At 44.1% G+C, this 26,262-nt stretch overlaps 1 protein-coding gene across 5 annotated transcripts in view; it reads left to right on the plus strand.

The window, feature by feature from the left end:
• The window catches only part of TMTC4 (transmembrane O-mannosyltransferase targeting cadherins 4), a 275,681-nt gene extending 250,800 nt beyond the window's left edge, over positions 1–24,881 (plus strand). For 3 of the 5 annotated variants that reach the window (XM_033948833.1, XM_033948835.1, XM_033948834.1), the window contains 3 exons: positions 3,408–3,520; positions 4,688–4,757; positions 23,273–24,881. In XM_033948833.1, coding sequence (XP_033804724.1) covers positions 3,408–3,520; positions 4,688–4,757; positions 23,273–23,424 — 335 coding nt within the window. In that variant the 3' untranslated portion in view covers positions 23,425–24,881. Of the gene's footprint in view, positions 1–3,407; positions 3,521–4,687; positions 4,758–22,092; positions 22,236–23,272 lie in introns of those variants that run through there. The other 2 variants (XM_033948831.1, XM_033948832.1) reach the window with 2 other exon arrangements.
• Positions 24,882–26,262: the final 1,381 nt, after the last annotated feature.

Below are 26,262 nucleotides of genomic sequence, written 5' to 3' on the forward strand. Positions count from 1 at the left end.
CATTGAATTGAAAATATTCATTCATTTTTATTTGAAATTCTTCAAGAAAGTTTGAGTCTGCAAACAATGTATTATTAAATCTCCACACAGGTCTACCACTATCCTGTTCAGCAAATTTAAATTCAATCCAAACTCCACCATGATCTGATAAAATAATTGGGTCTATGATGGCTTTGTTACCTGCTGAACTAATTGTTCTGAAACAAAAAAATAATCTATTCATGAAAATGACTTGTGAACATGGGAGCAGAAAGAAAATTCCCGAGCATCAAAATGAAGAATCCACCATATATCCTTCAATCCACAGGATTGAACTAAATTGTCCAACCCTAATGACTTTAATGCTGTTATGGACCCATTACTGGATAAAAATCCTAGTAAAATTTTAAAGTCCCCCGCCACTACTACATTAGAAGTAGCCAGTGGTAGTATCAACTGTTGAAGAGTTTTGAAAAAATCCTATTGATTTGAATTAAGATTCTAATAACATCATAATAATAAAATATTATAACATTAAGGACATTGTTTGGATGTCTAACTCTCTTGCCTAAAACCTGATTATCTAAAGGACGTCTGAAAAAACTGGACATCGAAACAGTGCTGAGCATCGCTGAGCACGATTCTACAAAGGCCTAACTTTAGGCACACTTTGCAGAATCAGAGCCTAAGTGTAGAGTTGTGTGCAGTAGGGGAGGGCACCCTTGTTGAAATTTCTTGGCAGGCAGATATAAGTGCTTCATGGAATGCACTCCAATCAGGATTCTGGAAATTCCACATTACTGGAAATTCCACAGTACACTACTGAAATCGTCCTTCTCAACATCATCGACGACTGCTTGAAACTCATGGGCAAGGGTAATGATGTTCTTCTGGTGCTACTGGATCTCAGCGCGGCCTTCAACACTATTTACCACCCTCTCATTGAGCAGCTTAATGAAATTGGAATCTGAGACTTTGTGGTACGATGGTTCTCCTCTTTCCTGAATAACAGATCCCAAAGCATTTTGCTCAATGACGTGCTTTTGAAACCAAAACCGATCAAATATGGTGTTCCACAAGGGGCTCTGCTATCCCCCCTATTATTCAATCTCTAGATTAGACCTGTTCTAAACATAGCCCAAAAATATCAAATAGATTCACTACTTGACGAATGACATCTAAGAGAAGCCCATGACTCCCAGATTGGGAAACTCCTAACCTGCCTCTCGAAATCAGAAACTGGATGTTGATCAACAAACTACAACAAAATGCCTCCAAGACGGAACTCCTTTGGATTTGCAAAAAATGCATACTCGCCCATCCCTCACTGCGCTGGGATTCGACTACTATAACTGCAAAAGACTAAGGGTTCCTTTTACTAAGCTGCAATAACGTTTTTAGTGCGCGTTGCCATGCACGCTAAACCCGTACTACGTGGCTAGAACTAACGCCAGCTCAATGTTGGCATTAGCGTCTAGAGCGCACGCTAAAACCGCTATTGCAGCTTATTAAAAGGAGCCATAAATGCGCAGCCTAGTAATATTCCTTGATTGCAACCTATCACTTTCCGACCATATCTCTCAAGTGGTATCTTCCTCATTTTACTACCTGCGACAACTGAAAAATAAGGAACTACTTTACAGAGTCTGACTTCATGCAACTACTCTATGCCTTAGTACTCTCCTGCATGGATTACTACAATGCGCTATTCAGCGGTCTCACAGCGAAGAACGTATAATGTCTCCAGCATGTTCAGAATGCAGAAATCAGGCTTCTAAAAAACTTCAGTGCCAGTGACCCTGTCTCCCAGGCTGGTTCACTGGCTGCCCGTAGCCAAACGTGTCTTCCAGGGCCTGATGCTAGGGTTCAGATCTTTACACGACATGGCACCGGGCTATGTGATGGCCTTACATACTGAACCAGTCCCTTCATTTTCAGGATGAAATACACCTCAAAACGCCCCCTGGCCATGCCCTTCGACTGCAAACCGCCAACCTATTCCCATTTCATACTGAGCCACTGGAATTGACGGCCCCCGCAGAACAGATCCCTTGAAGGACTCCTCGGCTTTAGAAAAGCAATAAAAACATACCTCTTCACCTAAACCCCTGTTCTTGACCGATGGACTACAAAGAAATGGAAGAACATAAGAACATAAGCAGTGCCTCTGCCGGGTCAGACCAGAGGTCCATCCTGCCCAGCAGTCCGCCCCCGCGGCGGCCCAACAGGTCATGACCTGCCTTAATCACCAGAAGGGGCCAATGTATATTGGTACCAGAACTAGTATGTGTCACGCACGGAAAATTTGTATTGTAAAATCTTGCAGTGGTGGGGCCTGAGGTGCTTGGGCCAACCAGAATAGGCCCAGGAGCCTTAGGCTCCTCCTGTGGGCGGGGCCTTAAGCACATGGGCCGGAGGGCCTGGGATCCATCCTGCCTGATCTTGTATGGGGTGGGGGTCGCATGGCCAGGAGGGCTTGGGCTCCCTCCTGGCCGTATCTTGTGGGGGGAGGGGGGTTGGAAATCGCAGGGCCAGGAGGGCTTGGGCTCCCTCCTGGCCCCATCGGACTCGGGGTGGGGGGGGGTCTGTGGATCACGGGGCAAGAGGGCTTGGCCCAATCATAGTCGGGGAGGTCGTCGGTGCCGCAGGGTAGGGTTGGAGATCGCAGGGCAAAAGGGCTTGGGCTCCCTCTTGCCCCAATCGTAGTCAGGGAGGTCGTTGGTGCCGCGGGCAAGAGGGCTTGGACTCCCTTTTGCCCCGATGTTGTCGGGGGGGGGGGTGGATTCTGTAACTGGTGTTGTTTTTGACAGACATCGGTTACAGAATCCAGCTTTTAGGTGAAGGACTGGCTCCTCCTTCACCTAAAAGCCCTTGTTTGGACGTTTGGGGCTTAGGCTTTTTTTAGGTTGATTATATGGTATAAGTGTAGACGTAGTGGTGGTCTGGGCGTTTAAACAGCTGAACGTAGAGGCATGCCATTATAAAAAAAAAAACCCTCCTTTTGGATGTTTTTTTTGATAATGGACATTTTCCCTGCTTCTACTTTCAACATTTAAGGCCTTAGGCCAAAAGGGGACTTAAACTTTTTTTGGATTATGCCCCTCCACATATATTAATATTAGACCCCTAGTTTGTGTCAGGTTAAGATAAAAACTTGTATCCTAAAATTGTACTGAAATTATGTACGTATGTTTAACCTGTAACCCGTTCTGATCTCTTTGGGGAAAACGAATTAAATAAATAAATGAACAGTTGACACTATAGGACCTATTTCTAGCACTTCAGTGTCACTTTCTTGTAAGCCTTCATCTAGAATGATGGATAGATATACCCAAGCAGCTGGCCTCTGGAAACAGGTAGGTGAAAACTGGACAAATGAATTGTAAATACAATTATTTCATATATGATTTTGTGCTCTCTCTATTCAGGTAACTTGGCACAGGCAGAGGCAGTTGGCAGAGAGGCCCTCGAATTACTTCCCAATGACCATTCTCTTATGTTTTCATTGGCAAATGTACTTGGAAAATCCCAAAAATACAAGGTATGTATTTTTCAACTGAAAATGTCTGTCAAAAGTCATAAGACACACACCACGCAGAGATGGCAAGGGGGCATATTTTGGTTGGAACTAAAATCTGCATGTGTTCCCCATTTTACAAAGTGAATATGTGTATATGAGGAGAACTTTCCATATCCATTTTTGTACTAAATCAAGGCACACATAGGATTTTAAAAAGTGCTCATTCTTTTTCAAGGCTTTGCACATGGTATTAAGGGAATCATTCTCCTTTTCCCATGTAGTTACTGTCCACCTCCAACATGAAACCATGTCGAAATTGCAACCTCACTACTTAAAGAGTGGCACTTACTTAATGTACATTTATAAAATGGTGCAGCTGGCTATGGACGTAGCACCACTTAAACATAGAAGCTGCCAGGTCCTTTCCATTCATTTTGTGTATATTTGTGAAATGTTGGCTTTTGCTGTACATTCTGACAAATACATCAATAGATCCTTTTCTAAATATCACCAGAATTGAGCACATACTGACCTGGTTGTTTGAATTTCGATATCTAAGTTCTGTGTAAAATGAGGCTCCACATATAGTGACTGCCAACAAGTATTTTCTATATGTACGCACTTTCTACATATACTGTATATTTACTGATGTCAACTATCCAGATAATGGCACTGAATACTAGTGTATTTTTTAATGTTGCCTTCAATTAAAAAAAGATTCTGCCGGATCTGAAATTTGGGAGGGGGGAGGTGGACCAGACATGTAGGGGGGGGGAGAGTCCAGTAGGGGAGGGGAGATAGATGGACCCATAAGTGGAGGGAGAGAAGGAAGGAGAGAAAATGTCCCAGAAAGAAGGAAAGAACAGATGCTGGACCTATAAGTGGGGGTGGAGGGGATAATAGAGTAAGGTGGAAAGGGAGACGAAACTATTCGTACAGTAACTCTCAAGCAACCAGAAACTATAGTTATCCAGCAGCCACCAATCCCCATGGGTGCCGAATAACTGAGAGTTTACTATATGATCCTATTCAATCATTGCTTTTCAGTTCTGAATACTAGATGAAATTTGCTTTCTATTAGAGAGAGATTCTATTTTTTTCTGTAGTAAATCTTTTTTTGTATGAACACAGTACCGGTACTTTGGCATCTTGTAACCTATTAAATTTCTTTTTACCTTTTTTTTTCAGGAATCTGAAGTCCTATTTCTCAGAGCTATTAAAGTCAATCCAAATACAGCTAGTTACCATGGTAATCTTGGTAAGAACATTTTTTGCAGTAATGGTACATTTCTCTCTAGTGTAGCATTATTTGACAGATTGGTTTTATTGTTTTAATAGTGCTAAAACATTTTCAATCAATTTTATTATTGACTGTGATACCAATGAAAATAGAATACACAGAAGAATACATTGAATCTCACTATAAAATGTTTGAAATTTGAGAATAGTTGTCTAAGCTTTAAGTCACAGTACTTTTCTTTCATGCACCATTTAGTGTACCCCCTTCAGAGATTAAGGGCTCCTTTTACAAAGATGCACTAGCATTTTTAATGCACGCACCAGATTAGCGTGTGCTATAGCGCACGCTAGCCGAAAATCTACGGCCTGCTCAAAAGGAGGCGGTAGTGGCTAGCGCGTGGGGCAATTTGGCACGTGCTATTCCACGCGTTAAGGTTCTAGCGCAGCTTTGTAAAAGGAGCCCTAAGTTGAAAGAGTTTCTATCAAATCATTTTATGACTGTATAGTTAATTAAATTATTTATGATGGGTTTTTCTAAACCGTGGAAGAGCTGCTTACCTCGGGCTGGAAAGGTAAATGCTCTGACGCTCATAGGAACTGAATAAACATTGGAGCATTTAGCTCACTGGCCCATGGTAAGAAGCTCTTCCACGGTTTAGTGAAAGGAGCCCTTAAGGAATATCAGTACTGTTGCTAAAATCATCTGTAGTACCTGAAGATTGGAGGGTGACTGGGCAAAATAGTAGAAACAATTATAAAAAAATAAAATTGTGGAACACGTAGACAAACATGATATAATGGGACAGAGTTAGCAAAGGTTCAGCCAAGGGAGATCGTGCCTTACCAATTTGCTTGACTTCTTTGAAGGTATGAATAAAGGTGAGCTGATTGATGTAGTGTATCTAGATTTTCAGAAAGCTTTTGACAAAGTTCCTCATGAGTGACTCCTGAGAAAATTAAAAAATCATGGGATAGGTGGCAAAGTTCAGTTGTGGATTAGTAATTGGTTATCGGAGAGAAAACAGAGGGTAGGGTTAAAATTCCATTTTTCTCAATGGAGGAGGGTAAATAGTGGAGTGCCGCAGGGATCTGTATTGGGACCAGTATTATTTAATTTATTTATAAATGATCTAGAAATTGGGATGACGAGTGAGGTGATTAAACTCGCAGATGACATTAAACTGTTCAATGCAAACAGATTATGAAAATTTGCAGGCAGAAATTGGAAGACTGGACATCCAAATGACAGATGAAATTTAATGTGGACAAATGCAAAGTGATGCACATTGGGAAGAATAACCCAAATCACAGTTACCCGATGCTAGGGTCCATCTTGGGGATCAGCACCCAAGAAAAAGATCTGGGTGTCATTGTAGACAATATGCTGAAACCTTTCACCCAACATGTGGCGGAGGCCAATAAAACAAAGAAGATGCTAGGAATTATCAAAGGGATGATTAACAAGATTAAGAATGTTATAATGAGGAGGAGAGTGTGGCGCAGTGGTTAGAGATACAGCCTCAGCACCTTGAGGTTGTGGGTTCAAATCCCACACTGCTTCCTGTGACTCTGGGCAAGTCACTTAATCCACCACTGCCTCGAGTACATTAGATAGATTGTGAGCCCATCAGGACAGATAGGGAAAATGTTTGAAGTACCTGTATGTAAACCACTTTGAATGTGGTTGTACAACTACAAAAAAGGCAGTATATAAACCACTTTGAATGTGGTTGTATAACTACAAAAAAGGCAGTATACAAGTCCCAATCCCTTTCCCAATAAATGCCTCTATAGCACTCCATGGTGCGACCTCACCTTGAGTATTGCATTCAGTTCTGGTTGCCTTATCTCAAAAAAGATATAGCAGAACTAGAAAATGTTCAAAGAAGAGCAACTAAAATAATAAATGGGATGAAACTTCAATCATATGAGGAAAGACTAAAAAGGTTAGGGCTCTTCAGTTTGGAAAAGTGACAGCTGAAGGGAGATATGATTTAAGTCTACAAAATGCTGAGTGGTGTAGAACGGGTACAAGTGGATCAATTTTTTACTACATCAAAAATTCCAAAGGCTAAGGAACACTCGATGAAGTTACAAGGAAATACTTTTAAACCCAATAGAAGGAAATTTTTTTTCACTCAGAGATTAGTTAAGCTCTGGAATGTGTTGCCAAAGATTGTAGTAAAAGCAGTTATCATAGCTGGTTTTAAGAAAGGTTTGGACAATTTCCTGAAGGAATAGTCCATAGTTTGTTATTGAGAAAGACATGGGGGAAGCCACTGCTTGCCATGGATCGGTAGCATGGAATGTTGCTACTTTTGGGGGTTTTGCCAATTACTTGTAACCTGAATTGGCCACCATGAAGATGGGCTACTGGGCTAGATGGACCTTTGGTCTTACCCTGTAAGGCTATTATTATGCTCTTAATACTGAATTAATAGAAAATTATTAACCAGTTCAGCTGACTCCATTAATTTCCTTTGAAAGATAATGAACTATCCGCTATAATAAAACCCTTAGCGCGCATGTGCAGTTGAAACTTTGTGCGGTTGTGATCTCTGATCTGTGGCTCCATGTCACTGCATGCACAGTAGGAGCCTTCGGCGGTTTGCGATGCGTGCGGCAGTTTCCCCAGCAACGTTCCTGCCCTGATCTCCAACGCCGGCTTCTCCTTCTCACCCCCGGACCAGCAGCTGCGGGGCATTTGCTAGGCCAGCCCACTTCGATAATGTAAAGCAGGCCAGCCTAGCAAAAGCCCCGAGGCTGCCCGGCCTAGCGGATGCTGGACAGTGAGCAGGTAAGGGAGAAGGGGTACTACTGGACAGGGGGGAGGTAAAAGGAACGGAGAAGGGCTACTGCTGGACAGGGGAAGCAGGGAAGGGGTAAAAGGAATGGAGAAGGGCTACTGTGGACAAGGGGAACAAGGAAGGGGTAAAAGGAACGGAGAAGGGCTACTGCTGGACAGGGGGAGCAGGGAAAGGTTAAAAGGAATGAAGAAGGGCTACTGCTGGATAGGGGGAGCAGGGAAGGGGTGCTGCTGGACATGGAGGAGGTAAAAGTAAGGGAGAAGGGAAAACAGACAAGGGGCAGAGAGAAAGAAAGAAAGAAATGCCTAAGTCTACACATCTATTCTAGCACCCGTTAATGTAACGGGCTAAAAATCTAGTATAGTATAATGTAAAGTTAAAATAGGGAAGATATTAGAAACCTTAAAATATAATTGTTTGGGGTATCCTTACTAAATCATCAGTCCTACCAGTTTCTTTTAAATTTTTTATTTTATCATTGATATTACCTAACTTTTTGTCTTGACAACTTGGGGCCAGGTCAATATTAAAACACCACAGTCAACATATTTTTAAACAAAAACCATGGCATTTAATTGTTTTATATATATTAAGCACCCCTGTCTAGAGAAACGGTGGTGATCATATGTATAATAGTGCTGGAATTTATCATTCAATTTGAATTTCCTGCACAGAGCCAATTCGATTTTTCAAATGTTTTGTAGCCTCTTCACCCACCCCACCCCCTTGCCCTCTCCTATCCACAATGGTGCTATGGTGTAAACAGAATACACAAACAAAAAAAGACTTCCTCTCTCTGTTAGGTCCTAGCTCATATTCACTGTCTAACACCAGCTCTGGCAGGATACACATTTCAAATCTGACTTATTGTAATCAGAAAACAGAAAAAAAAATTATTTTTTCTACCTTTTGTTGTCAGGTCATTATTCAAATCATGTTGGTCCCAGGCTCTGGTTTCTATTTGTCTTCTGTTAACTCGCTTGCCAGGGTCTCCTGCCCATTTGACGTTTTCTTCTTCCTTCATACTCACCATCCATCTTCCATGTCTGTCCTCCCCTTCCGTTTCCCTTCCCTCCCCCCAGAGGTCTGGCACCTCTCCTTTTTTGTCTCTATCCCCACACTCCCCCATCCAATATTTCTTTTCCCCCTCCCTCCACACCATCCCTTTGGTTCAACTTATCTCCTTTTCTTTTCCTCCCTCCCTTCCTCCATTCCATTGTTCACCATTTCTTTCGCTCTCGTGTTTTAAGACCCATTATTTCTTCCCCTTCCCCGCACCCTCAGTCCAGCATATGCCCCTCTCTTTGGACCCCCTCCCTCCGTGTACTTCTAACAGCTACCATAGGGGGCCCCCCAAAGGCCAGTATGTTTCCCCCTTCTTTCCACTGTCATCAAGCTTCCCCCTGGCCTTTAGGTCTCACTTTCAAAAATAAGTACGGCCTGCAGAGGATCACCGGTGATGTAGCGATTCCAGCAGGCTGCTGTCGGCATCCACTGCACATTCCCTCTGCTGCGATCCCACCCCTTCTCTGATGTCACATCCTGTTTTGGTCTGGGATGGACCACTGCAGAGGGAACATGCAGCAGAGGCTGACAGCAGCCTGCTAGAATCACTACATCACAAGGGATCCTCTGAAGGCCGTAATTAGTTTTGAAAGTAAGACCAGGAGGCCAGGGAGAAGCTGGATGATGGTGGGGAGAAGGGGAAAACATACCGGCCTTTGGGGAACCTCCTAAAGCCCGAAGTCTAGGGTACCCACAGCGCTAGCACCTATGCAGCACTTCCCGACTGACACTCCCTCCACCACTACCACCACCACCTACATGAGCTCTGATTTCGGGCCTCCTAAAGCAGGACCAGCAGTGGCAGTGGACGGCCAGCAAGAGGCAGCGCTTAGGACAGGCTTTTTGCTGCCAGAGCGCTGCTACTCCTGCTTTAGGAGGCCCAAAGATACGCGATGAGGAGGGTCAGTCAGTGAATCGGAAAGCCCAATTTTTTAAGTAAAAACGAATTAATTCACTGACATGAATCGGTGAATCGATTCGAATCCGTGAATCGCGCAGCACTAATGTATACCCTGACAAGTGCTGTACAGACAACTGACAACTATTCTTATAACTCTACAAATAAATTTAGGATAGCCTAGGACAGCAGGGAAGAGGGAATGGGAGAAAAGGAGAGGGTCAGATGCAAGACTTACTGGGGAGCAGGAGAAGAAAGAGAGAATGATAGTGAGGGACCATATTTGAGGTGAGAAAGATAGGGTGAGAGATACCATACTTCAGGGAAAGATGCTCGCTACAGGATATAGGAACAGGGAAAGAGAGGGGTAAGCTGTACATAGGGATAAACAAGGGCAAAGGGAAGAAAATGGGAAGGTAGGAACTATAAGGATAGGGATGCAGAGGGCACTGTTGAAAGCAGGTGGATAGGGACACAGAGGGTGAAATACTGAATGGGGTAGATAGACACTCAAAAGGAGGCAATGATGAAAGAAGGGTAGAGGGGGCAATGCTAAAAAGTGAGTAGATAGGAACAGAGAAAGGCAATGCCAAAATGGGGAATAGGGACACAGGTGGCAATGCCCAACACTCTACAGAGACTGCCCTCTCTAAGGTCTGTAGTGGCTTGTTCATGGCCAGATCTAAGGGCCTTTACTCTATCCTTATCCTTCTTGACCTGTCTGCTGCCTTTGATACTGTAAATCACAACTTAATCCTTGATATGCTGTCCTCATTTGGATTCCTTGAGTCTGTCCTCTCCTGGTTTGCCTCCTACTTTTCCCAATGAACCTTTAGTGTATGTTATGGTGGGTCCTCTTCTGCTGCTACCACGTTAGCAGTTGGTGTACCCCAGGATTCTGTCATAGGACCTCTTCTATTCTCTCTCTACACCTCTTCCATCGGTGCCCTGATCTCCTCCCATGGCTTCCAGTATCACCTATATGACTCCCAAATATACCTCTCTACACTTGAAATTTCACCTAAAGTCCAAGAAAAAGTCTCTGCTTGTTTGGCTGACATTACTGCCTAGTTGTCCTGCCGTCATCTGAAACTAAATATGTCCAAGATTGAGCTGCTCCTCTTTCCTCCATCTCTGTAAATAATACTATCATTGTTCCAGTCTCCTCTGCTCACTCCTCTGGTCTTCGATTCTGACCTCTCATTTTCTATGCATATCCAACAAGCTGCTAAGACCTGTCGCTTCTAACTCTTCAGTATCACCAAAATTTGCCCCTTCCTCTCTGAGCCCACTACCCAGACCCTTGTTCAAGGTCTCATAACCTCATGCTTAGATTACTGCAATCTACACCTAACTGGTATCCCGCATTGTCGCCTCTCCCCCTTGCACTCTATGCAAAACTCTGCTGTGCGTCTCATCTTCTACCAACTTCGCTAAGCTCATGTCACCCCTCTCCTTAAGTCATTTCACTGGCTCCCTATCTGCCATCTCATACAATTCAAGATCTTATTGCTGACCTACAAGTGTGTTCATTCTGCTGCCCCTCAATATCTCTCCTTGCTTTTCTCTCCTTATACACCTCCTAGAGAACTCCGTTCCTCAGTTAAGTCACTCTTAGCATTACCGTTCTCCTCCACTGCCAACTCGACTTTGTTCCTTTCATCTAGCTGCCCCTTATGCCTGGAATATGTACCTGAGTTTGTCTGTTAAGCCTCTTCCCTTCCCTTCCCTTGTTTAAAAGCAGACTGAAAACCCACCTTTTTGATATAGCTTTCAATCCTTAGCACTACTCCTCTGCCCTCCAACCCAGCCCGCTGAATGACCGTTCCCCTTAACTGTATCCATGACATCCTGTTTGTCTGTCTTGCCTGTTTAGATTGTAAGCTCTTTCAAGCAGTGACTGTTTTAAGAACATAAGAACATAAGCATTGCCTCTGCTGGGTCAGACCAGGGGTCCATCGTGCCCGGCAGTCCGCTCCTGCGGCGGCCCCCCAGGTCCATGACCTGGAAGTGTTCCCTACCTAACCTACAATATCCATACCCCATTCGCTCAATGTCCTGTAAGGTAACTCTATCTGTACCCTGTAATCCCCTTCACTTCCAGGAAGTCATCCAGTCCCTTTTTGAACCCCAGAATTGTACTCTGTCTTATCACCTCTCCGGGAAGCGCGTTCCAGGTGTCCACCACCCTCTGAGTGAAGAAGAACCTCCTTGCATTCGTTATGAATCTGTCTCCTCTCAGTTTTTCTGAATGACCTCTTGTTTTAGTTACCCCTGCTAGTCTAAAGAATCTGTCCCTCTCCACCTTCTCTATGCCTTTCATGATTTTATAAGTTTCTATCATGTCCCCTCTCAGTCTCCGCTTCTCCAGGGTAAAGAGCCCCAGCCTGTCCAACCGTTCGGCATATGAAAGGTTCTCCATACCCTTTATCATCCTCGTTGCCCTCCTCTGGACCCTCTCGAGTATTGCCATGTCCTTCTTGAGGTATGGCGACCAGTATTGGACGCAGTATTCCAGATGTGGGCGCACCATTGCTCGATACAGTGGCAGGATAACTTCCTTCGTTCTGGTAGTGATACCTTTCTTGATAATGCCCAACATTCTGTTCGCTTTTTTTGAGGCCGCTGCACATTGTGCCGCCGGCTTCATTGTGTTATCTACCAATACCCCCAGATCTTTTTCTTGGCTGCCTTTCCCGAGTACCCTCCCTCCCATCGTGTAGCTGTACATGGAGTTTCCTTTCCCTATGTGCAAGACCTTACATTTCTCCACATTGAAGCTCATCTGCCATTTTTTTGCCCACTCACTCAGTTTGTTCAGGTCGCTCTGCAGTTCTTTGCATTCCTCAACAGTTCTGACCCTGCTGGAGAGTTTTGTGTCATCCGCGAACTTGATAACTTCGCACTTTGTCCCCATTTCTAGATCATTAATAAATATATTGAACAGCAGCGGTCCCAGCACTGACCCTTGCGGAACACCACTTGTGACCCCTATCCAGTCAGAGTAGTGCCCCTTTACTCCTACCCTCTGTTTCCTGTCCGCCAGCCAATTTTTGATCCATCTGTGCACGTCCCCTTCCACCCCGTGGTTCCACAGTTTCTTCAGTAAGCGTTCATGGGGCACCTTGTCGAAGGCTTTTTGGAAATCTAGATATATAATGTCTACTGGGTCACCTTGGTCCAATTGCTTATTTATCCCCTCAAAGAACTGCAGTAGATTTGTCTGGCATGATCGGCCTTTACAGAAACCATGCTGGCTTGATCTCATCAGATTATTTTTTTCTATATGCTCATTGATACCTTCCCTGATCAGTGATTCGGCCATCTTCCCCGGAACAGAGGTTAAGCTCACCGGTCTGTAGTTTCCCGGGTCGCCTCTCGATCCTTTTTTGAAGATCGGTGTAACATTCGCTATCTTCCAGTCCTCCGGGATTACCCCTGTTCTCAAGGACAGGTTGCAAATATGCTGCAGTAGCTCTGCTGTTTCATCTCTGAGCTCTTTCAGTATTCTCGGGTGGATCCCATCTGGGCCCGGAGCTTTGTCCGTTCTTAATCTATCTATCTGTCTGAGAACGTCTTCGAGGCTTACCTCCATGCATGATAATTTCCCCTCTTGATCTCCCCTGAAGATTTTTTCCGGTTCTGGCACACTGGTTGTGTCCTCTATTGTAAAGACCGACGAGAAGAACTTGTTTAGCCTACCAGCCACTTCTTTTTCCTCTTTCACCACTCCCTTCCGGTCACCCTCATCCAGGGGCCCCACCTCCTCCCTCACTGGTTGTTTCCCTTTCACATATCGGAAAAATGGTTTGAAATTTCTTGCTTCCTTGGCCAGTCTCTCCTCATACTCTTTCTTGGCTTTCCTTTTTTTTTTTTTTTTTTTTTTTTTTTTTAGTTCAATGATTTTATTGAATATTATAGGAATTATAAACAGAAAGCAGTTCAAACATATAGATCATAATGAAAATCATGTATCAAATATTCGTATCTACAATCATTTGAATAAAACTAGATTAATGAGAAGGATCCAGAGTATTTGGAACTGCTTAGAAAAGGAATAGAAGAAGACAGAGAAGCAGGAGGGATAAGAGAAAGAGAGAGAAAGATAAAGGAAGAGAGAGAGAATGAGAAATAGAGAGAGATAGAGAGAGAGAAAGAGAGAGGCAGAAGTGTCTATAGAGCAGAACGAACATATGAATCTAAGAATGGCCAAGGTGATTTGTTTCGTGTCAAGTTTGTGGAAGATCGAGAAAACAATTTCTTCTCATATGCATAAGATTCAAATTTATGGTACATACTTAAAGAGTTCCACCAAAAAGTGTAGTCTAGCAATGAGGATGATTTCCAGTTTTTCAGAATATGCATTAGAGCTGTCACGAACATGGTGTCAATGAGTTTAGGCGGGCAATTTGATTGTGCAAAACATGGGTGTTGAGAACGAAGAATTATAATGTCCATGGAGATCACTTCTGAACATTTAGTGATAGATTTTATGGTATCCCAAATACGAAGCCAAAAGGAATGAACCATATTGCAGTGGAAAAGCATGTGATCGAGAGTTCCGGGTGCTTTCAGACAGTTCCAACAGGTAGAATCTTGTTGTAGATTCGCTTTCCACTTACGATATGGAGTCCATACTGCATTCCACATAACAAAGTACATTGATTGTGAAACTCTGGATGATAAAAGAGGACGATTTGTGGAAGACCAGAAGAGTTCCCAATCTATTTCAGAAAGCGTGGTTTTCAAAATAGAGTCCCAATGGTTCATAGATTGAGTTGAAAAAGTGAAGAAGTGATCTCTTAGTATACCATAAAAAAGAGATATTGCCTTACCCTTCAGTAAAGCCAGAGTAGACCAATGACGAACAGTATGAATAGAGGTCATAAAATCAGGGCGTGTATGTATATTATCTAATATTCCAGTAAGCATAAGCCATTGTGATCGTACAGAGGATGGGAGTGAGTATGTGGAACGGAAAATATCAAAGGGGACAAAAGAATTAGAGGAGATCAATTGATGAACAAACCACACACCCGCCCGCTGCCACCTTTTCCATGAGAGGGATCTTCCATTGATCTGAATTTTAGAGTTATTCCAAAGGGACATGAGTGGGCCTTCATCAGTGTGAATTTCAGCCGCTGCATCTAATAGGCGTAAAGCATGCTGCGTTGCACATAATAAAGAATACCTTCTCAAGTGTCTAGGTATTGACACTGTAAGAAAGCACGAGACGTGTAGTGGTGTACATAAAAAGCGTTCCATTTCGAACCATGCTGGTTGATCTTGAGGGTTCGAGTCAACTATCCATTGAGCTCCATATTTGGCTAATGATGCAATGTAATAGTAGTAAAAATCTGGTAGATTTAGGCCGCCATTAATCTTAGAGGCCTTCAGCTTGGCGAGAGCAATACGAGGTTTTTTCTTGTTCCAAATAAATTCAGAAATTTTCATATTAAGCCAATGAAAGAATTTTTTCCGGCATAAAAGGGGAAGCATAGAAAGAATGTAATTAATTTGTGGAGCCAGAGTCATTTTAATGGAGGCTATTCTACCCCACCAGGACAGATAAAGCGGAGACCAACGCGTTGTAGTATTTAAAATTAAATTTTTGATTTTGGATATGTTAAGATCCTGAGCATGATCTGGATCTTTATGAATTAGGATTCCCAAATATTTCACAGCTCCTTGTGACCATGGAAAAAAGAAGTGAGCTAGATCTGAGAAGGAAATATGGTCATTAAGAGGAAAGATCTCCGACTTCTCCCAGTTGACAGAGTATCCCGAGAGACGAGAATATTGGGAAACTATGTAAATGAGATGGGGTAGAGAGAAAAGGGGATCTCTGAGAAAGAGGAGAACGTCATCGGCATAAGCTGCCAATTTAATGTCTCAATTGGATGAGGGAATACCTTTTATTAGGGAACACTGTCGGATAGCAGATAATAAAGGTTCCAATGCTAGATCAAATAATAATGGTGAAAGGGGACAGCCTTGACGGGTACCTCTGTAAAGGGAAAATCTATTAGAGAGAGAGTTATTAATCAGGATACGGGCCGTGGGTTGACGGTATAATGTTTCTATCCAATTTGTGAAAAAGGAACCAAAGTTGTACCATTTCAGTACTCGGAATAAGAAAGACCACTCCACTCGGTCAAAGGCCTTTTCAGCATCGATGGCCAGGCCAATCACAGGCTCCGACATTGTTTTAGCGTGAGCATTTATATGATGAAATAAACGTATATTATCTCCTATATATCTTTGTTTGATGAATCCTGTTTGATCTTTATGTACGAGGGTTGGGATCACTGTGTTAAGTCTTAGTGATAGAATTTTCGCCATGATTTTGTAATCCAAATTGAGGAGAGAGATAGGACGAAAATTTTTAACCATAGTAGCATCCCTATCTGGCTTGGGAATAACTACAATGGTGGCCTCAGTGAAGTTAAATTGTTTGTCCGGAGTGGAGTGGAGGAAATCATAATATGTTAGAAGTTGAGGTGCCAAGAGAGCTCGGAAACTTTTAAAAAACTCGCCAGTAAAACCATCTGGTCCAGGGGCTTTCCCAGCGGGTAAGGAAGATATAGCAGTCTCAATCTCATTTGTAGTTATAGGAGCATCTAGTTTTGTTTTAATAGATTCCGATATAGTCGGATGATTTAAAGAAGCAAGAAAAGAATCTATGTCCGAATCAGGGGCCGATTTTTGTCGATTTTGTAGGCGACATAGGGACTTTTTCAAAAATAAGCACTTTTTAATCAGTTTTGAGTGTGGGTGAGGAGGAGTAATTATTTCATGTTTGTGGTCCTTGCGGTGGTCAAGCCACGCCTCTTAATGATGTTGGTTTAGATTGAGGCGGTTAATTTGTTATTTGAAGTTTGTTATGAAGTCTTAAAGAAAGAAACAGTTATTGCGGTTGAATTATAAATTGGGTTTTTTGTGCTTCGCTCAGTCTTAGCCGGCGCGCCGAATGGTTGCGCCGTTGAGCCGTTGAATTTAAAGTTTCCCGGCACGGGCTGGGGGGCGGAGCAAGCAGGCTCGCTCTCACGCCTGGCCCAGCAGCAGGAGCAGCGTCGGCCAGTCAAAGCAGGGCAGGCAGTCTTTGCGGGAGACGTCCCGTCGGGTCGGTCCGGGGCTGAGAGGGTGGGTTGCTCTCAAGCAGCAACAGCTGCCGCACGATGGCTCCTCCATTCCTCCGCCTGAGCCGTTGAATTTAAAGTTTCCCGGCACGGGCTGGGGGGCGGAGCAAGCAGGCTCGCTCTCACGCCTGGCCCAGCTGCAGGAGCAGCGTCGGCCAGTCAAAGCAGGGCAGGCAGTTTTTGCGGGAGACGTCCCGTCGGGTCGGTCCGGGGCTGAGAGGGTGGGTTGCTCTCAAGCAGCAACAGCTGCCGCACGATGGCTCCTCCGTTCCTCCGCCTGAGCCGTTGAATTTAAAGTTTCCCGGCACGGGCTGGGGGGCGGAGCAAGCAGGCTCGCTCTCACGTCTGGCCCAGCAGCAGGAGCAGCGTCGGCCAGTCAAAGCAGGGCAGGCAGTCTTTGCGGGAGACGTCCCGTCGGGTCGGTCCAGGGCTGAGAGGGTGGGTTGCTCTCAAGCAGCAACAGCTGCCGCACGATGGCTCCTCCGTTCCTCCGCCTGAGCCGTTGAATTTAAAGTTTCCCGGCACGGGCTGGGGGGCGGAGCAAGCAGGCTCGCTCTCACGCCTGGCCCAGCAGCAGGAGCAGCGTCGGCCAGTCAAAGCAGGGCAGGCAGTCTTTGCGGGAGACGTCCCGTCGGGTCGGTCCGGGGCTGAGAGGGTGGGTTGCTCTCAAGCAGCAACAGCTGCCGCACGATGGCTCCTTTCTTGGCTTTCCTGACTACTCGGTGACATTCTTTTTGATGCTTTCTGTGCTCTCTCCAGTTTCCTTCAGTTTTATCTTTTCTCCACTTCCGAAATGATTTTTTCTTGTCTCCTATCACTTTCTTTACTTCACTGGTTATCCATGCAGGGTCCCTCGTCTGATTCTTCTTGGAACCTTTCCTAAATCTTGGTATATATAGGTTTTGCGCCTTGTTTACTGTGTCCTTGAATAGGGACCAGGCTTGCTCCACAGTCCGAGTTTCCTTGGAGCTGTTTCTGAGCTTCTTTCTCACCATTTGTCTCATGGCATCATAGTTCCCTTTCTTGAAGTTAAATGTTGTTGCCTTGGTTCTCTTTCCCATAGGTAGTCCTACTTGCACTTTGAACTGAATCATGTTGTGATCACTGGTTCCTAGTGGTCCCATGACCTCCACATCCTTTGCTGGTCCTTTCAGCCCATTGAGGATCAGATCCAGAATCGCTGATCCTCTCGTTGGTGTCTCGACAAGTTGTTCCATGAAGCAGTCATGGACTGCTTCCAGGAACTCCGTTTCCCTTGCACATTTTGAATTTCCAAGACACCAGTCTATACCAGGATAGTTGAAATCTCCCATAACTATGGTGTTTGGGTTCTTGCATTCCTTTCTCAGCTCGGCTACCATTTCTGTATCCTCAGCTTCAGTTTGCCCTGGTGGGCGGTAGAACAGTCCCATCTTTATCTCGGATCCGTTGCTTCCTGGTACTTTGATCCACAATGACTCCAGTTGGGCATTTGTCACTGCTGTGTCCACAGTGGTTGAGTGAATGGTATCCCTTATGTATAGTGCTATTCCTCCCCCTTTCTGGTAAGTCCTGTCTTTTCGGTAGAGTTTGTATCCTGGCAGTACTATGTCCCATTTGTTTTCTTCGTTCCACCATGTTTCCGTGATCCCTATGATGTCTAGTCTCTCATTATTGGCCATGACTTCTAGTTCCCCCATTTTGTTCCTTAGGCTCCTTGCATTAGTATACATGCAGTTTAACTCCCGGCTTTTTCCCTTCCTTTCTATTTTCCCTTGCATTCCATTCTTCATTTTGTCCCCTTCCTGACCTGCCAACTCCTGAGTATTTTCTCTTTTGTCCTCTCTTTGTGGTAGATTCCTATTGCCTTCCCCTTGTGGCGTGTTCCTATTGTCCTCCTCTTGTTCCTTCTCATCATCCAGTCCCATTTTGACTTCCCCTTTCAGCATGCTCATCCTTTCCCCCTCTCGCTTCATCTGACTCCCTTGTTTGTTCATAGTCTGTTGCTTGCTACTTGTGTCTTCCCCGTAATCTTTCCCCTCAGTACCCTCACTGGATACTGTTTCCCGAACCGTCGATACCAGGTCGACTGTCGGCTTTCCCCTTTTACTTAGTTTAAAGCTTGCTCTATCGCTCTTCTGACGTTATTTGCTAGTTGTCTAGTTCCAGCCTTGCTCAGGTGTAGACCATCCTTCTTGAAAAGCTTGTTCTTTCCCCAGAACGTTGTCCAGTTCCTCACGAAGAGAAATCCCTCTTCCTCACACCATCTTCTCATCCATGCGTTAATTGATTGTAGCTCCGTCTGCCTCTTCGTTTCTGCCCTCGGTACTGGCAGGATCTCTGAGAAGGCTATCCTCTGGGTCCTCATCTTCAGTTTCCTTCCTAAGATCTTGAATTGTTCAGTCAGTGCATTCTTGCTGTAGTCCCTCCTGGTGACATCGTTCGTCCCGACGTGGACTATCACTGCTGTCTCTTCCGTCTCTGCTCCTTCCAGGATTCTCTCAATCTTGTCAACGATGTCCTTTGTTCTCGCTCCTGGGAGACAGGTCACTAGCCGATCCTCTCTCCCTCCTGCTATGTGACTGTCAACGTGCCTCAGGATTGAGTCTCCCACCAGGATTGCAGATTTCCCTTCTTTCAGCCTCCGTGTCGGTCGCAGGTCTGTGTCCTTGGTGTTCTTCATTTCTTCCAGCAAGGTTCCTCCGTGGGTATCCTCTACCTTGGTGTCAGATGTTTTTTGTCCTCTGCTCTGTGTGTCTTCCTCATTTCCGTGCTCCTGTTCTTCCACTCTCCGTGTCAGTCTCAGGTCTGTGTCCTTGATGTTCTTTGTTTCTTCCAGCAAGGTTCCTCCATGGGTATCCTCTACCTTGGTGTCAGATGTTTCTTGTCCTCTGCTCTGTGTGTCTTCCTCATTTCTGTGCTCCTGTTCTTCCACTCTCCTGTAGGCATCCTCGATGAACCTCTCGAGCTCCCTGACCTGTTCCTCGATGTACCTCTCTCGCATGGGGTCTTCGGCTGTCTGGAAGGGGGCTTCGGAAATGTAGAGTCCCTCCAGCTCCTGGATCCTGAGCTTCAGTCGACTGACTTCGCTCTTCAAGCTCTCCATTTCCTGACATCGTCCGCACACATATGACTGCTGCCCGGAGGGGAGGTAGTCATACATGTGGCAGTCCGTGCAGTACACTGGGAAGCTCATCCTTCGGGTTCCTTCCGCTTCCATATTTGTCCGCTCTCTAGGCGTCCTGTTGCTCTTTGTTAGTGTGTTCTCTCCTGTGCCTGCCTCTTCCTTACCTTCTTCGTCTTTCGCTTCCTTTTACTTATGCGCTTTTGCTATTTGTCCCTTGTTTACCCTCTGTGGCTGCCTTCTCCTTTAGCTTGTGTTCTCTCTTGAGTCCGCCTTTTCTTGTCCTGCTGAGCTTGTTACTGCTGTCTCTGTGTATGTGTGTGCGCTACCTTCTTGGCCTGCTTCTACCCTGTCTTCTGCCCTTGCTACTGTTCTTCAGTGCCTTCCTTGCCTTTCGTTCCTTTGATGTGTGGTCCTTCCTGGGCCTACTCCTTCCTTCTTTTCAGTGTTTGCTTCCCTTTTGCTTGTGTGTGTGTGTGTTGGCTCCCCTCCTTCAAGGGGGAGTCTGGGCGATGATGCTGCGCTGACGTGGTGCAGGTGGGCGGAGCCTCCTCTCGCCGCTACCCGCTCCTCGCCGCTCCTGTAGCTGGTCTCCGGATCCCCTGTCTCCTCTCTCCGGCTCCCCTGGCTTGTCTCCCTTTCTCTCCTCCTGTATCCGCCGCTGCTATCACGCGGCTCTGATCTCCTTCGCGCCGCGGCTCCCCTCCTTCAAGGGGGAGTCTGGGCGATGATGCTGCGCTGACGCGGTGCAGGTGGGCGGAGCCTCCTCTCGCCGCTACCCGCTCCTCGCCGCTCCTGTAGCTGGTCTCCGGATCCCCTGTCTCCTCTCTCCGGCTCCCCTGGCTTGTCTCCCTTTCTCTCCTCCTGTATCCACCGCTGCTATCACGCGGCTCTGATCTCCTTCTGATTTTCCTACTCTTTGTGACTCTCTGCAGTGCTGTGTGCATCTGGTAGCGCTATAGAAATATTTAATAGTAGTAGTAGTAGTAGTAGTAATGCTAAAAGGGAGGGAATAGGAACACAGAGTGGGGTAATGCTGAATGGGGGGTTTGATAGATTGTGATCATTTGATGGGCTCTGCTGAAACAAACACAATATTTATTCAAACATATCAATGCTAATCATCTGCATTGCCGTTTGAGCGTCTTCAGATTTTGGTTTTTGTTTGTAGTTGGGTCATATCCTCGAATAGGAGTGTGTGGCACAGTGGTTAAATCAACAACCTCAGCACCCTGAGGCTTTGGGTTCAAACCCACACTGCTCCATGTGACCCTGGGCAAGTCATTTAATCCCCCCATTACCCCAGGTACATTAGATAGATTGTGAGCCCACCGGGACAGACAGGGAAAATGCTTAAGTACCTGAATAAATTCATGTAAACCGTTCTGAGCTCCCTTGGGAGAACGGTATAGAAAATTGAATAAATAAATAAATTAAAAAAATACTTAGTGTGTGCCAATGTGTAATGAATTCCTTGGAACATGATGTCTGCTTTGTTCCAGAATTTGAGGGAGGTCGATCTTTTGACGTGCTTTGTAGATTAAGCTTTGGTTATTTTGTTTGGGTTTGCCCCATGGCCAGTTATTTTGTGTGTGCCCCGTGGCTTTGCCCAATGGCAAACCCACAGGGCAAAGCCACTATGTCAAGTTGGTGACCAGAGGGATTGGAACCAGGCTTCGTTCATGGTGTGAATTTCTGGTGGGTTGAGTTGTTGGAACATGAAGGCCACTATGTCAAGTTGGTGGCATCTCTCATGTGTGGTTTGAATCCTGACGGCAAAGGTACACAGGAAGCAGCGCGGAGCCGGGCTGGAGATCAAAAAGATCTCTCCTGCCGTGCACCATCGCAATTTGAGGAGCAGCAAGTCCAGTGAGGTAGATAAGGGGGGGGATGATTTTTTTGATTGTATAGACCGCCCCATTTACTGGTAGATAAGCCACAGCTAATACAATGGGGCTGCTTATCTACTAGTTTTAAAGCATGTATAGTCATTTTTTGCGGCCTATACACTAGGGCGGCCTATATGCAGGGAAATACAGTACTACTATTTTTATTTTTATTTTTTATAATTTTTAAATTAAATATAAAGCATATACTTTGAAAAAAATATGATACTACTATTAATTATTTCTATAGTACTACCAAACATATGCAGCGCCGTACAGTTACAAAGATGAGGAAAACAGTCCCTGCTCGAAAGAGCTTACAACCTAAACAGACAAACAGGATGTCATGGATACAGCCATGGGAAATGGTTAATCAGCTGGCTGGGTTGGTTGGCAGAAGAGTAGGGTTATGGCTATATTTCTTAGATAATAGCAAGATTCCCATTTCTGTTTAAGGTTCTACTATCTGAGAACTAGGTGAGAGGAAGTGGGACAGTGCACAGAAATTTCCTGCCAGGGCCAGTACGTGCATCAGGCCCAAAATAGTGTTCTTCAACCGCCGGTCCACGGTGCGATTGATGCAGCGTTATCTTCGAGCCAGCTCCCTCTTCCTAACTGATTCAGTGTACAAAGCCACGAGCAACGGCTCCTACGGGCATCCTGCGCCTGCAACGTCAGAGGGAAGGCTTCCAGATGAGGCACGGGACGTGCAAGGTGCAATTAGTACTATTATGGGGGTGGGGTCTGGGGTGGAGATTGGGTAGAGACGGGCGGGGTCTGGCCCACGACTTAGCCCAGTGTTCTTCAACCGCCGGTCCACGGACCGATGCTGGTCCACAGAATAATTCTTTTATTTCTGCCGGTCCATAGGTGTAAAAAGGTTGATAAACACTGCTCTAGATAATGCTGGGCTAATTGTATCCTGTACTTCAGTAGAAACAGATGAATAGCAGCATCGGTACAATAGATCAGTAGACTACGAGGGGCTGCTGAAAAGTTCTCAGTCCAACCAACAAAGTTGGGGCAGTCCCCATTGAGGGCTATATATTTAGTCTAGCGAGATTCCACTTTTTCATTCCATATTTTTCTAATAGAATGAAAGCAGTGAAAAATCACTGGACTAACCCCCTCTTTTACAAAGCCCCGAAGCCCTTTAAATCTCTATGGGATTTGGGGCTGTTGCCGCACGGCAGCCGCTAGTGCGGCTTTGTAAAAGAGGGAGTAAGTGTATAGCCCTCAGTGGCGACTGCTTCAACTTTGTTGGTTGGGCTGATAACTTTTCAGCGGCCCCTCGTAGTGTACTGATCTATTGTACCAATGCTGCTATTCATCTGTTTCTACTGAAGTACACCAGTACTGAGAACTGTTCAGCAGCCCCTCATATACTAATAAAACAATATAGCATACTGGTAAATAAACTTATTTCATAAAGCAACATCAAAGATTACCAGTCTTCTACTCTTCCATGACTTGAGCAGACTTTCAAACATATAATTTCTATTTGGCAGCATAAATTTCTCTTTTACCACCAGGAAATTCCTTACGATTTTAATGTTGTTCTCAAGTGATTGGCAAGATTGCACAATACATATTATTGAAAACTATTGTTAATACAAACTCTTTATTGCTGTTTCAGCTGTGCTGTATCATCGCTGGGGCAATCTTGAGGCAGCCAAGAAACACTATGAAATTTCTTTGAAGCTTGATCCCATTGCACCTGGAACTAAAGAAAACTATAACCTCCTCAAAAGAAAACTGGAACAACTGCAAAAGAGAGGCCATATCTGATGTCTTTTGGTCAGGCAGTACATGCATGCTCTGTACTATTCCTGCATGGTGGTTGAACGTAACTGATAAGATATTGCATTCCCACAGTTTTCAAATAACTACAGCACCAGCGATGGACATTATACATGAATGATGTGATTTTTGCATTGGAAGTATTTGCTTTTCAGGGGCTAATATCTCAGCTCTTGTCAAACTTATTTTTGAACTTTGGATTTTATTTAAAACAAATGAACTGCTTTCAGACTTTCAAAAAACCAAACTTAGTCAAATGTGTGAAATTAAATCAAGATAGAATATCTTACTCTTTAGTACCTGACACAGTACCTGAGAAATCATGTACATTTATTTTACTTTTATCCATTCATATTTCTTTATTATTTTCATACCATTGATGTCCTGTTACAGCAGAAGCACATATAAGAATGGATTTTCTACAAATAAATCTATATTCATTCTTCTTAAACATTGCTAGAACTATTCCTGTAATATGAAATCTATTGTAGTCTTGGTTTATCTGTGCTTATAACTATACAATTTTTTCTTATGACGTAAAATACTTGTGATAATTTCAGTTTATCTAAACTTTTGTACCTATTTCATGCAATACTCAGTCATGAGATGTGCTTAAATGTCTAAATTGCCATTTTACAAAGCCAGGATATGCATGTCCCAAATCTAAGTACATGGAAATGGCAAGGTGGTGTGGTCTGGGTGTGTTTTGCCTGGACAAAGGCAAGGCAAGTTAATAGACATCTATCCCCCATTTCAGAAGGGGAAAGTTACATCTGCTACTAAGCACATTTAGGTATTGACAAACTGCTCCTACTGAACAGCACTCCACTAGATAGTTGGGGGGGGATGGCAGGTATAAGTCCCCTTAATTCCCCAGTGGTCCCCCCCCCCCAGACTGGCAAGAGATACTGGACTTTGGAACAGCGTTGGGACAAACACATTTATATTTCTAACATGGCAAGGTTAACTTGTTAATGTGCTGCAACATAGTTTTACGTTTATTCAGATTTTGATATATCACCATCAAATGTCTGAGCTGTTTACAGTATGTTGCTATTCTACAACATAAATGCATATGTACCAGTGCATGTACCTTTTATTTGTTGGTTTTTAACCTATATTTTTTTCAAAAATGAATGTTTATGCAGCTCACACTTGGCACATAAATGTGCACAGCTGGGGCAGGTGGCACCAGGTACTATTTTCTCTCCCTACCTTACCCCACCCCACCCTGTATTCCTTTCCCCTCTTGAACCATCCTCTCTTCTGAGCTCTCTCCCTTCCCCTCAGAATAAGGCATTGAGATTCATGTAAAGAAGAAGTGGAATCTATTAAGGTCACAGCATTATAACATATTAATGCATACATAATAAACAAATAACACTTGAAATTTACATTTCCCTTCAATCTAAGATTCCTTGGTAAGTAAGCCTTACAGACACACACAGCTATCAAATATTACATTGCATCTTTTCTAGGCCTCAAGTTGCTACTCACATTATTCTAAAACTCTTGTCTTGTGCTATATGTTTTGTAGTATTCTGTTATATTATAATCATATTTTATTAAAGTTTCAAAATACATGTAAGAGAACAAATAATATTACAAGAACAACAATAAAGAAACAAGAACATATTAAACAATATCAATAAAAACAAATCATCCCAACTCCCCCCTCTTCCTCCCCATCCCAGAACTGTGATTACAAGAAGAATCAAGAAATCAACTCATGACATATTAATTAAGATATAACTACAGGTATGTGATGTTAGAGTGTCCAAGTAAGGCTGCCAAATAGTAAGTAGCTTGCGGCCCTGTCTATTGGTCCATTCTGATAATTGCATACTTTCCATCATCAAAAGTTGTAACATTTGAGAACACCAATGACTATAGGTAGGGCTCAGGGGTCCAATCCAAAGAAAAACCAATACCCCAAAATTGGCGCACCAAAGGACATGTCCCAAACATGTGAGATAAAGTAGCTTTAGGATGACCCACTTCAAGCAAGATCCTACTGAAGCAAAAGTCACCCTATAGGCATGCCAAGGAGCAATATATAGTCTACAAAGAAATTATAACCCAGGCACTGTCAGAAAGAAGACCATACAGAAGCTTCTAAAACCTTTGGATATGAGACCCCTGAAGTTGAATCTTCAATTCAGCATTCCAAGCCTGAGCCACGTTAGCATAGTCTAGGGCAGGTGAAAGATCCAGTAAAAGAATGTCTAAAATATTTGAGGGGTACAATCAATTGAGCATCTAACCAATACAATTACTTTAGCAATACATATACTTTAGCAAACAATGCTGATGTAGGCAAAGAAATCATAAATGTCACAACTGCATATAAGAAAATACATCCAAACAAGACCAACCATAAACAGTGCTTAACTGGGAAAGTGTTGGCAGGATGCCTTGGTCAGTCAGTTTCTGATATAGATAGGACATATTTCCTCTCTTATCAGGCTTAAAACCAGCAGCTGTTATACTAGGTGAAAAGGTCCATTACTACAAATAGGTAAAAGAGGCATAGTCCTAAAATCAAGCTTCAATCAAATGCATGTCAATCACCAGGTAGATCTCAGAGGAGCAAGTAAAAAATAATAGATTCCCCAGGACAGCAGTTGTCATCCTAGGAGTATGTAAAATATAACTAAAGTGATAGGGTCTCCAAAACTTCAACTCCACCAAAATCTAAGTAAAATAAGAAGTAGAGAGAAACCAGTCATGAATGTGGCACATATGACAAGCTTTGCCTCAACTGCACCAATCCCAGTCCACCCCTTGCTATTGGCAAAGCCATCTGATATAAAGAAAGACGCGGAC

The sequence above is a fragment of the Geotrypetes seraphini genome, chromosome 6, assembly GCF_902459505.1.
Source record: "Geotrypetes seraphini chromosome 6, aGeoSer1.1, whole genome shotgun sequence".
Classification (NCBI taxonomy): Eukaryota; Metazoa; Chordata; class Amphibia; order Gymnophiona; family Dermophiidae; genus Geotrypetes; species Geotrypetes seraphini.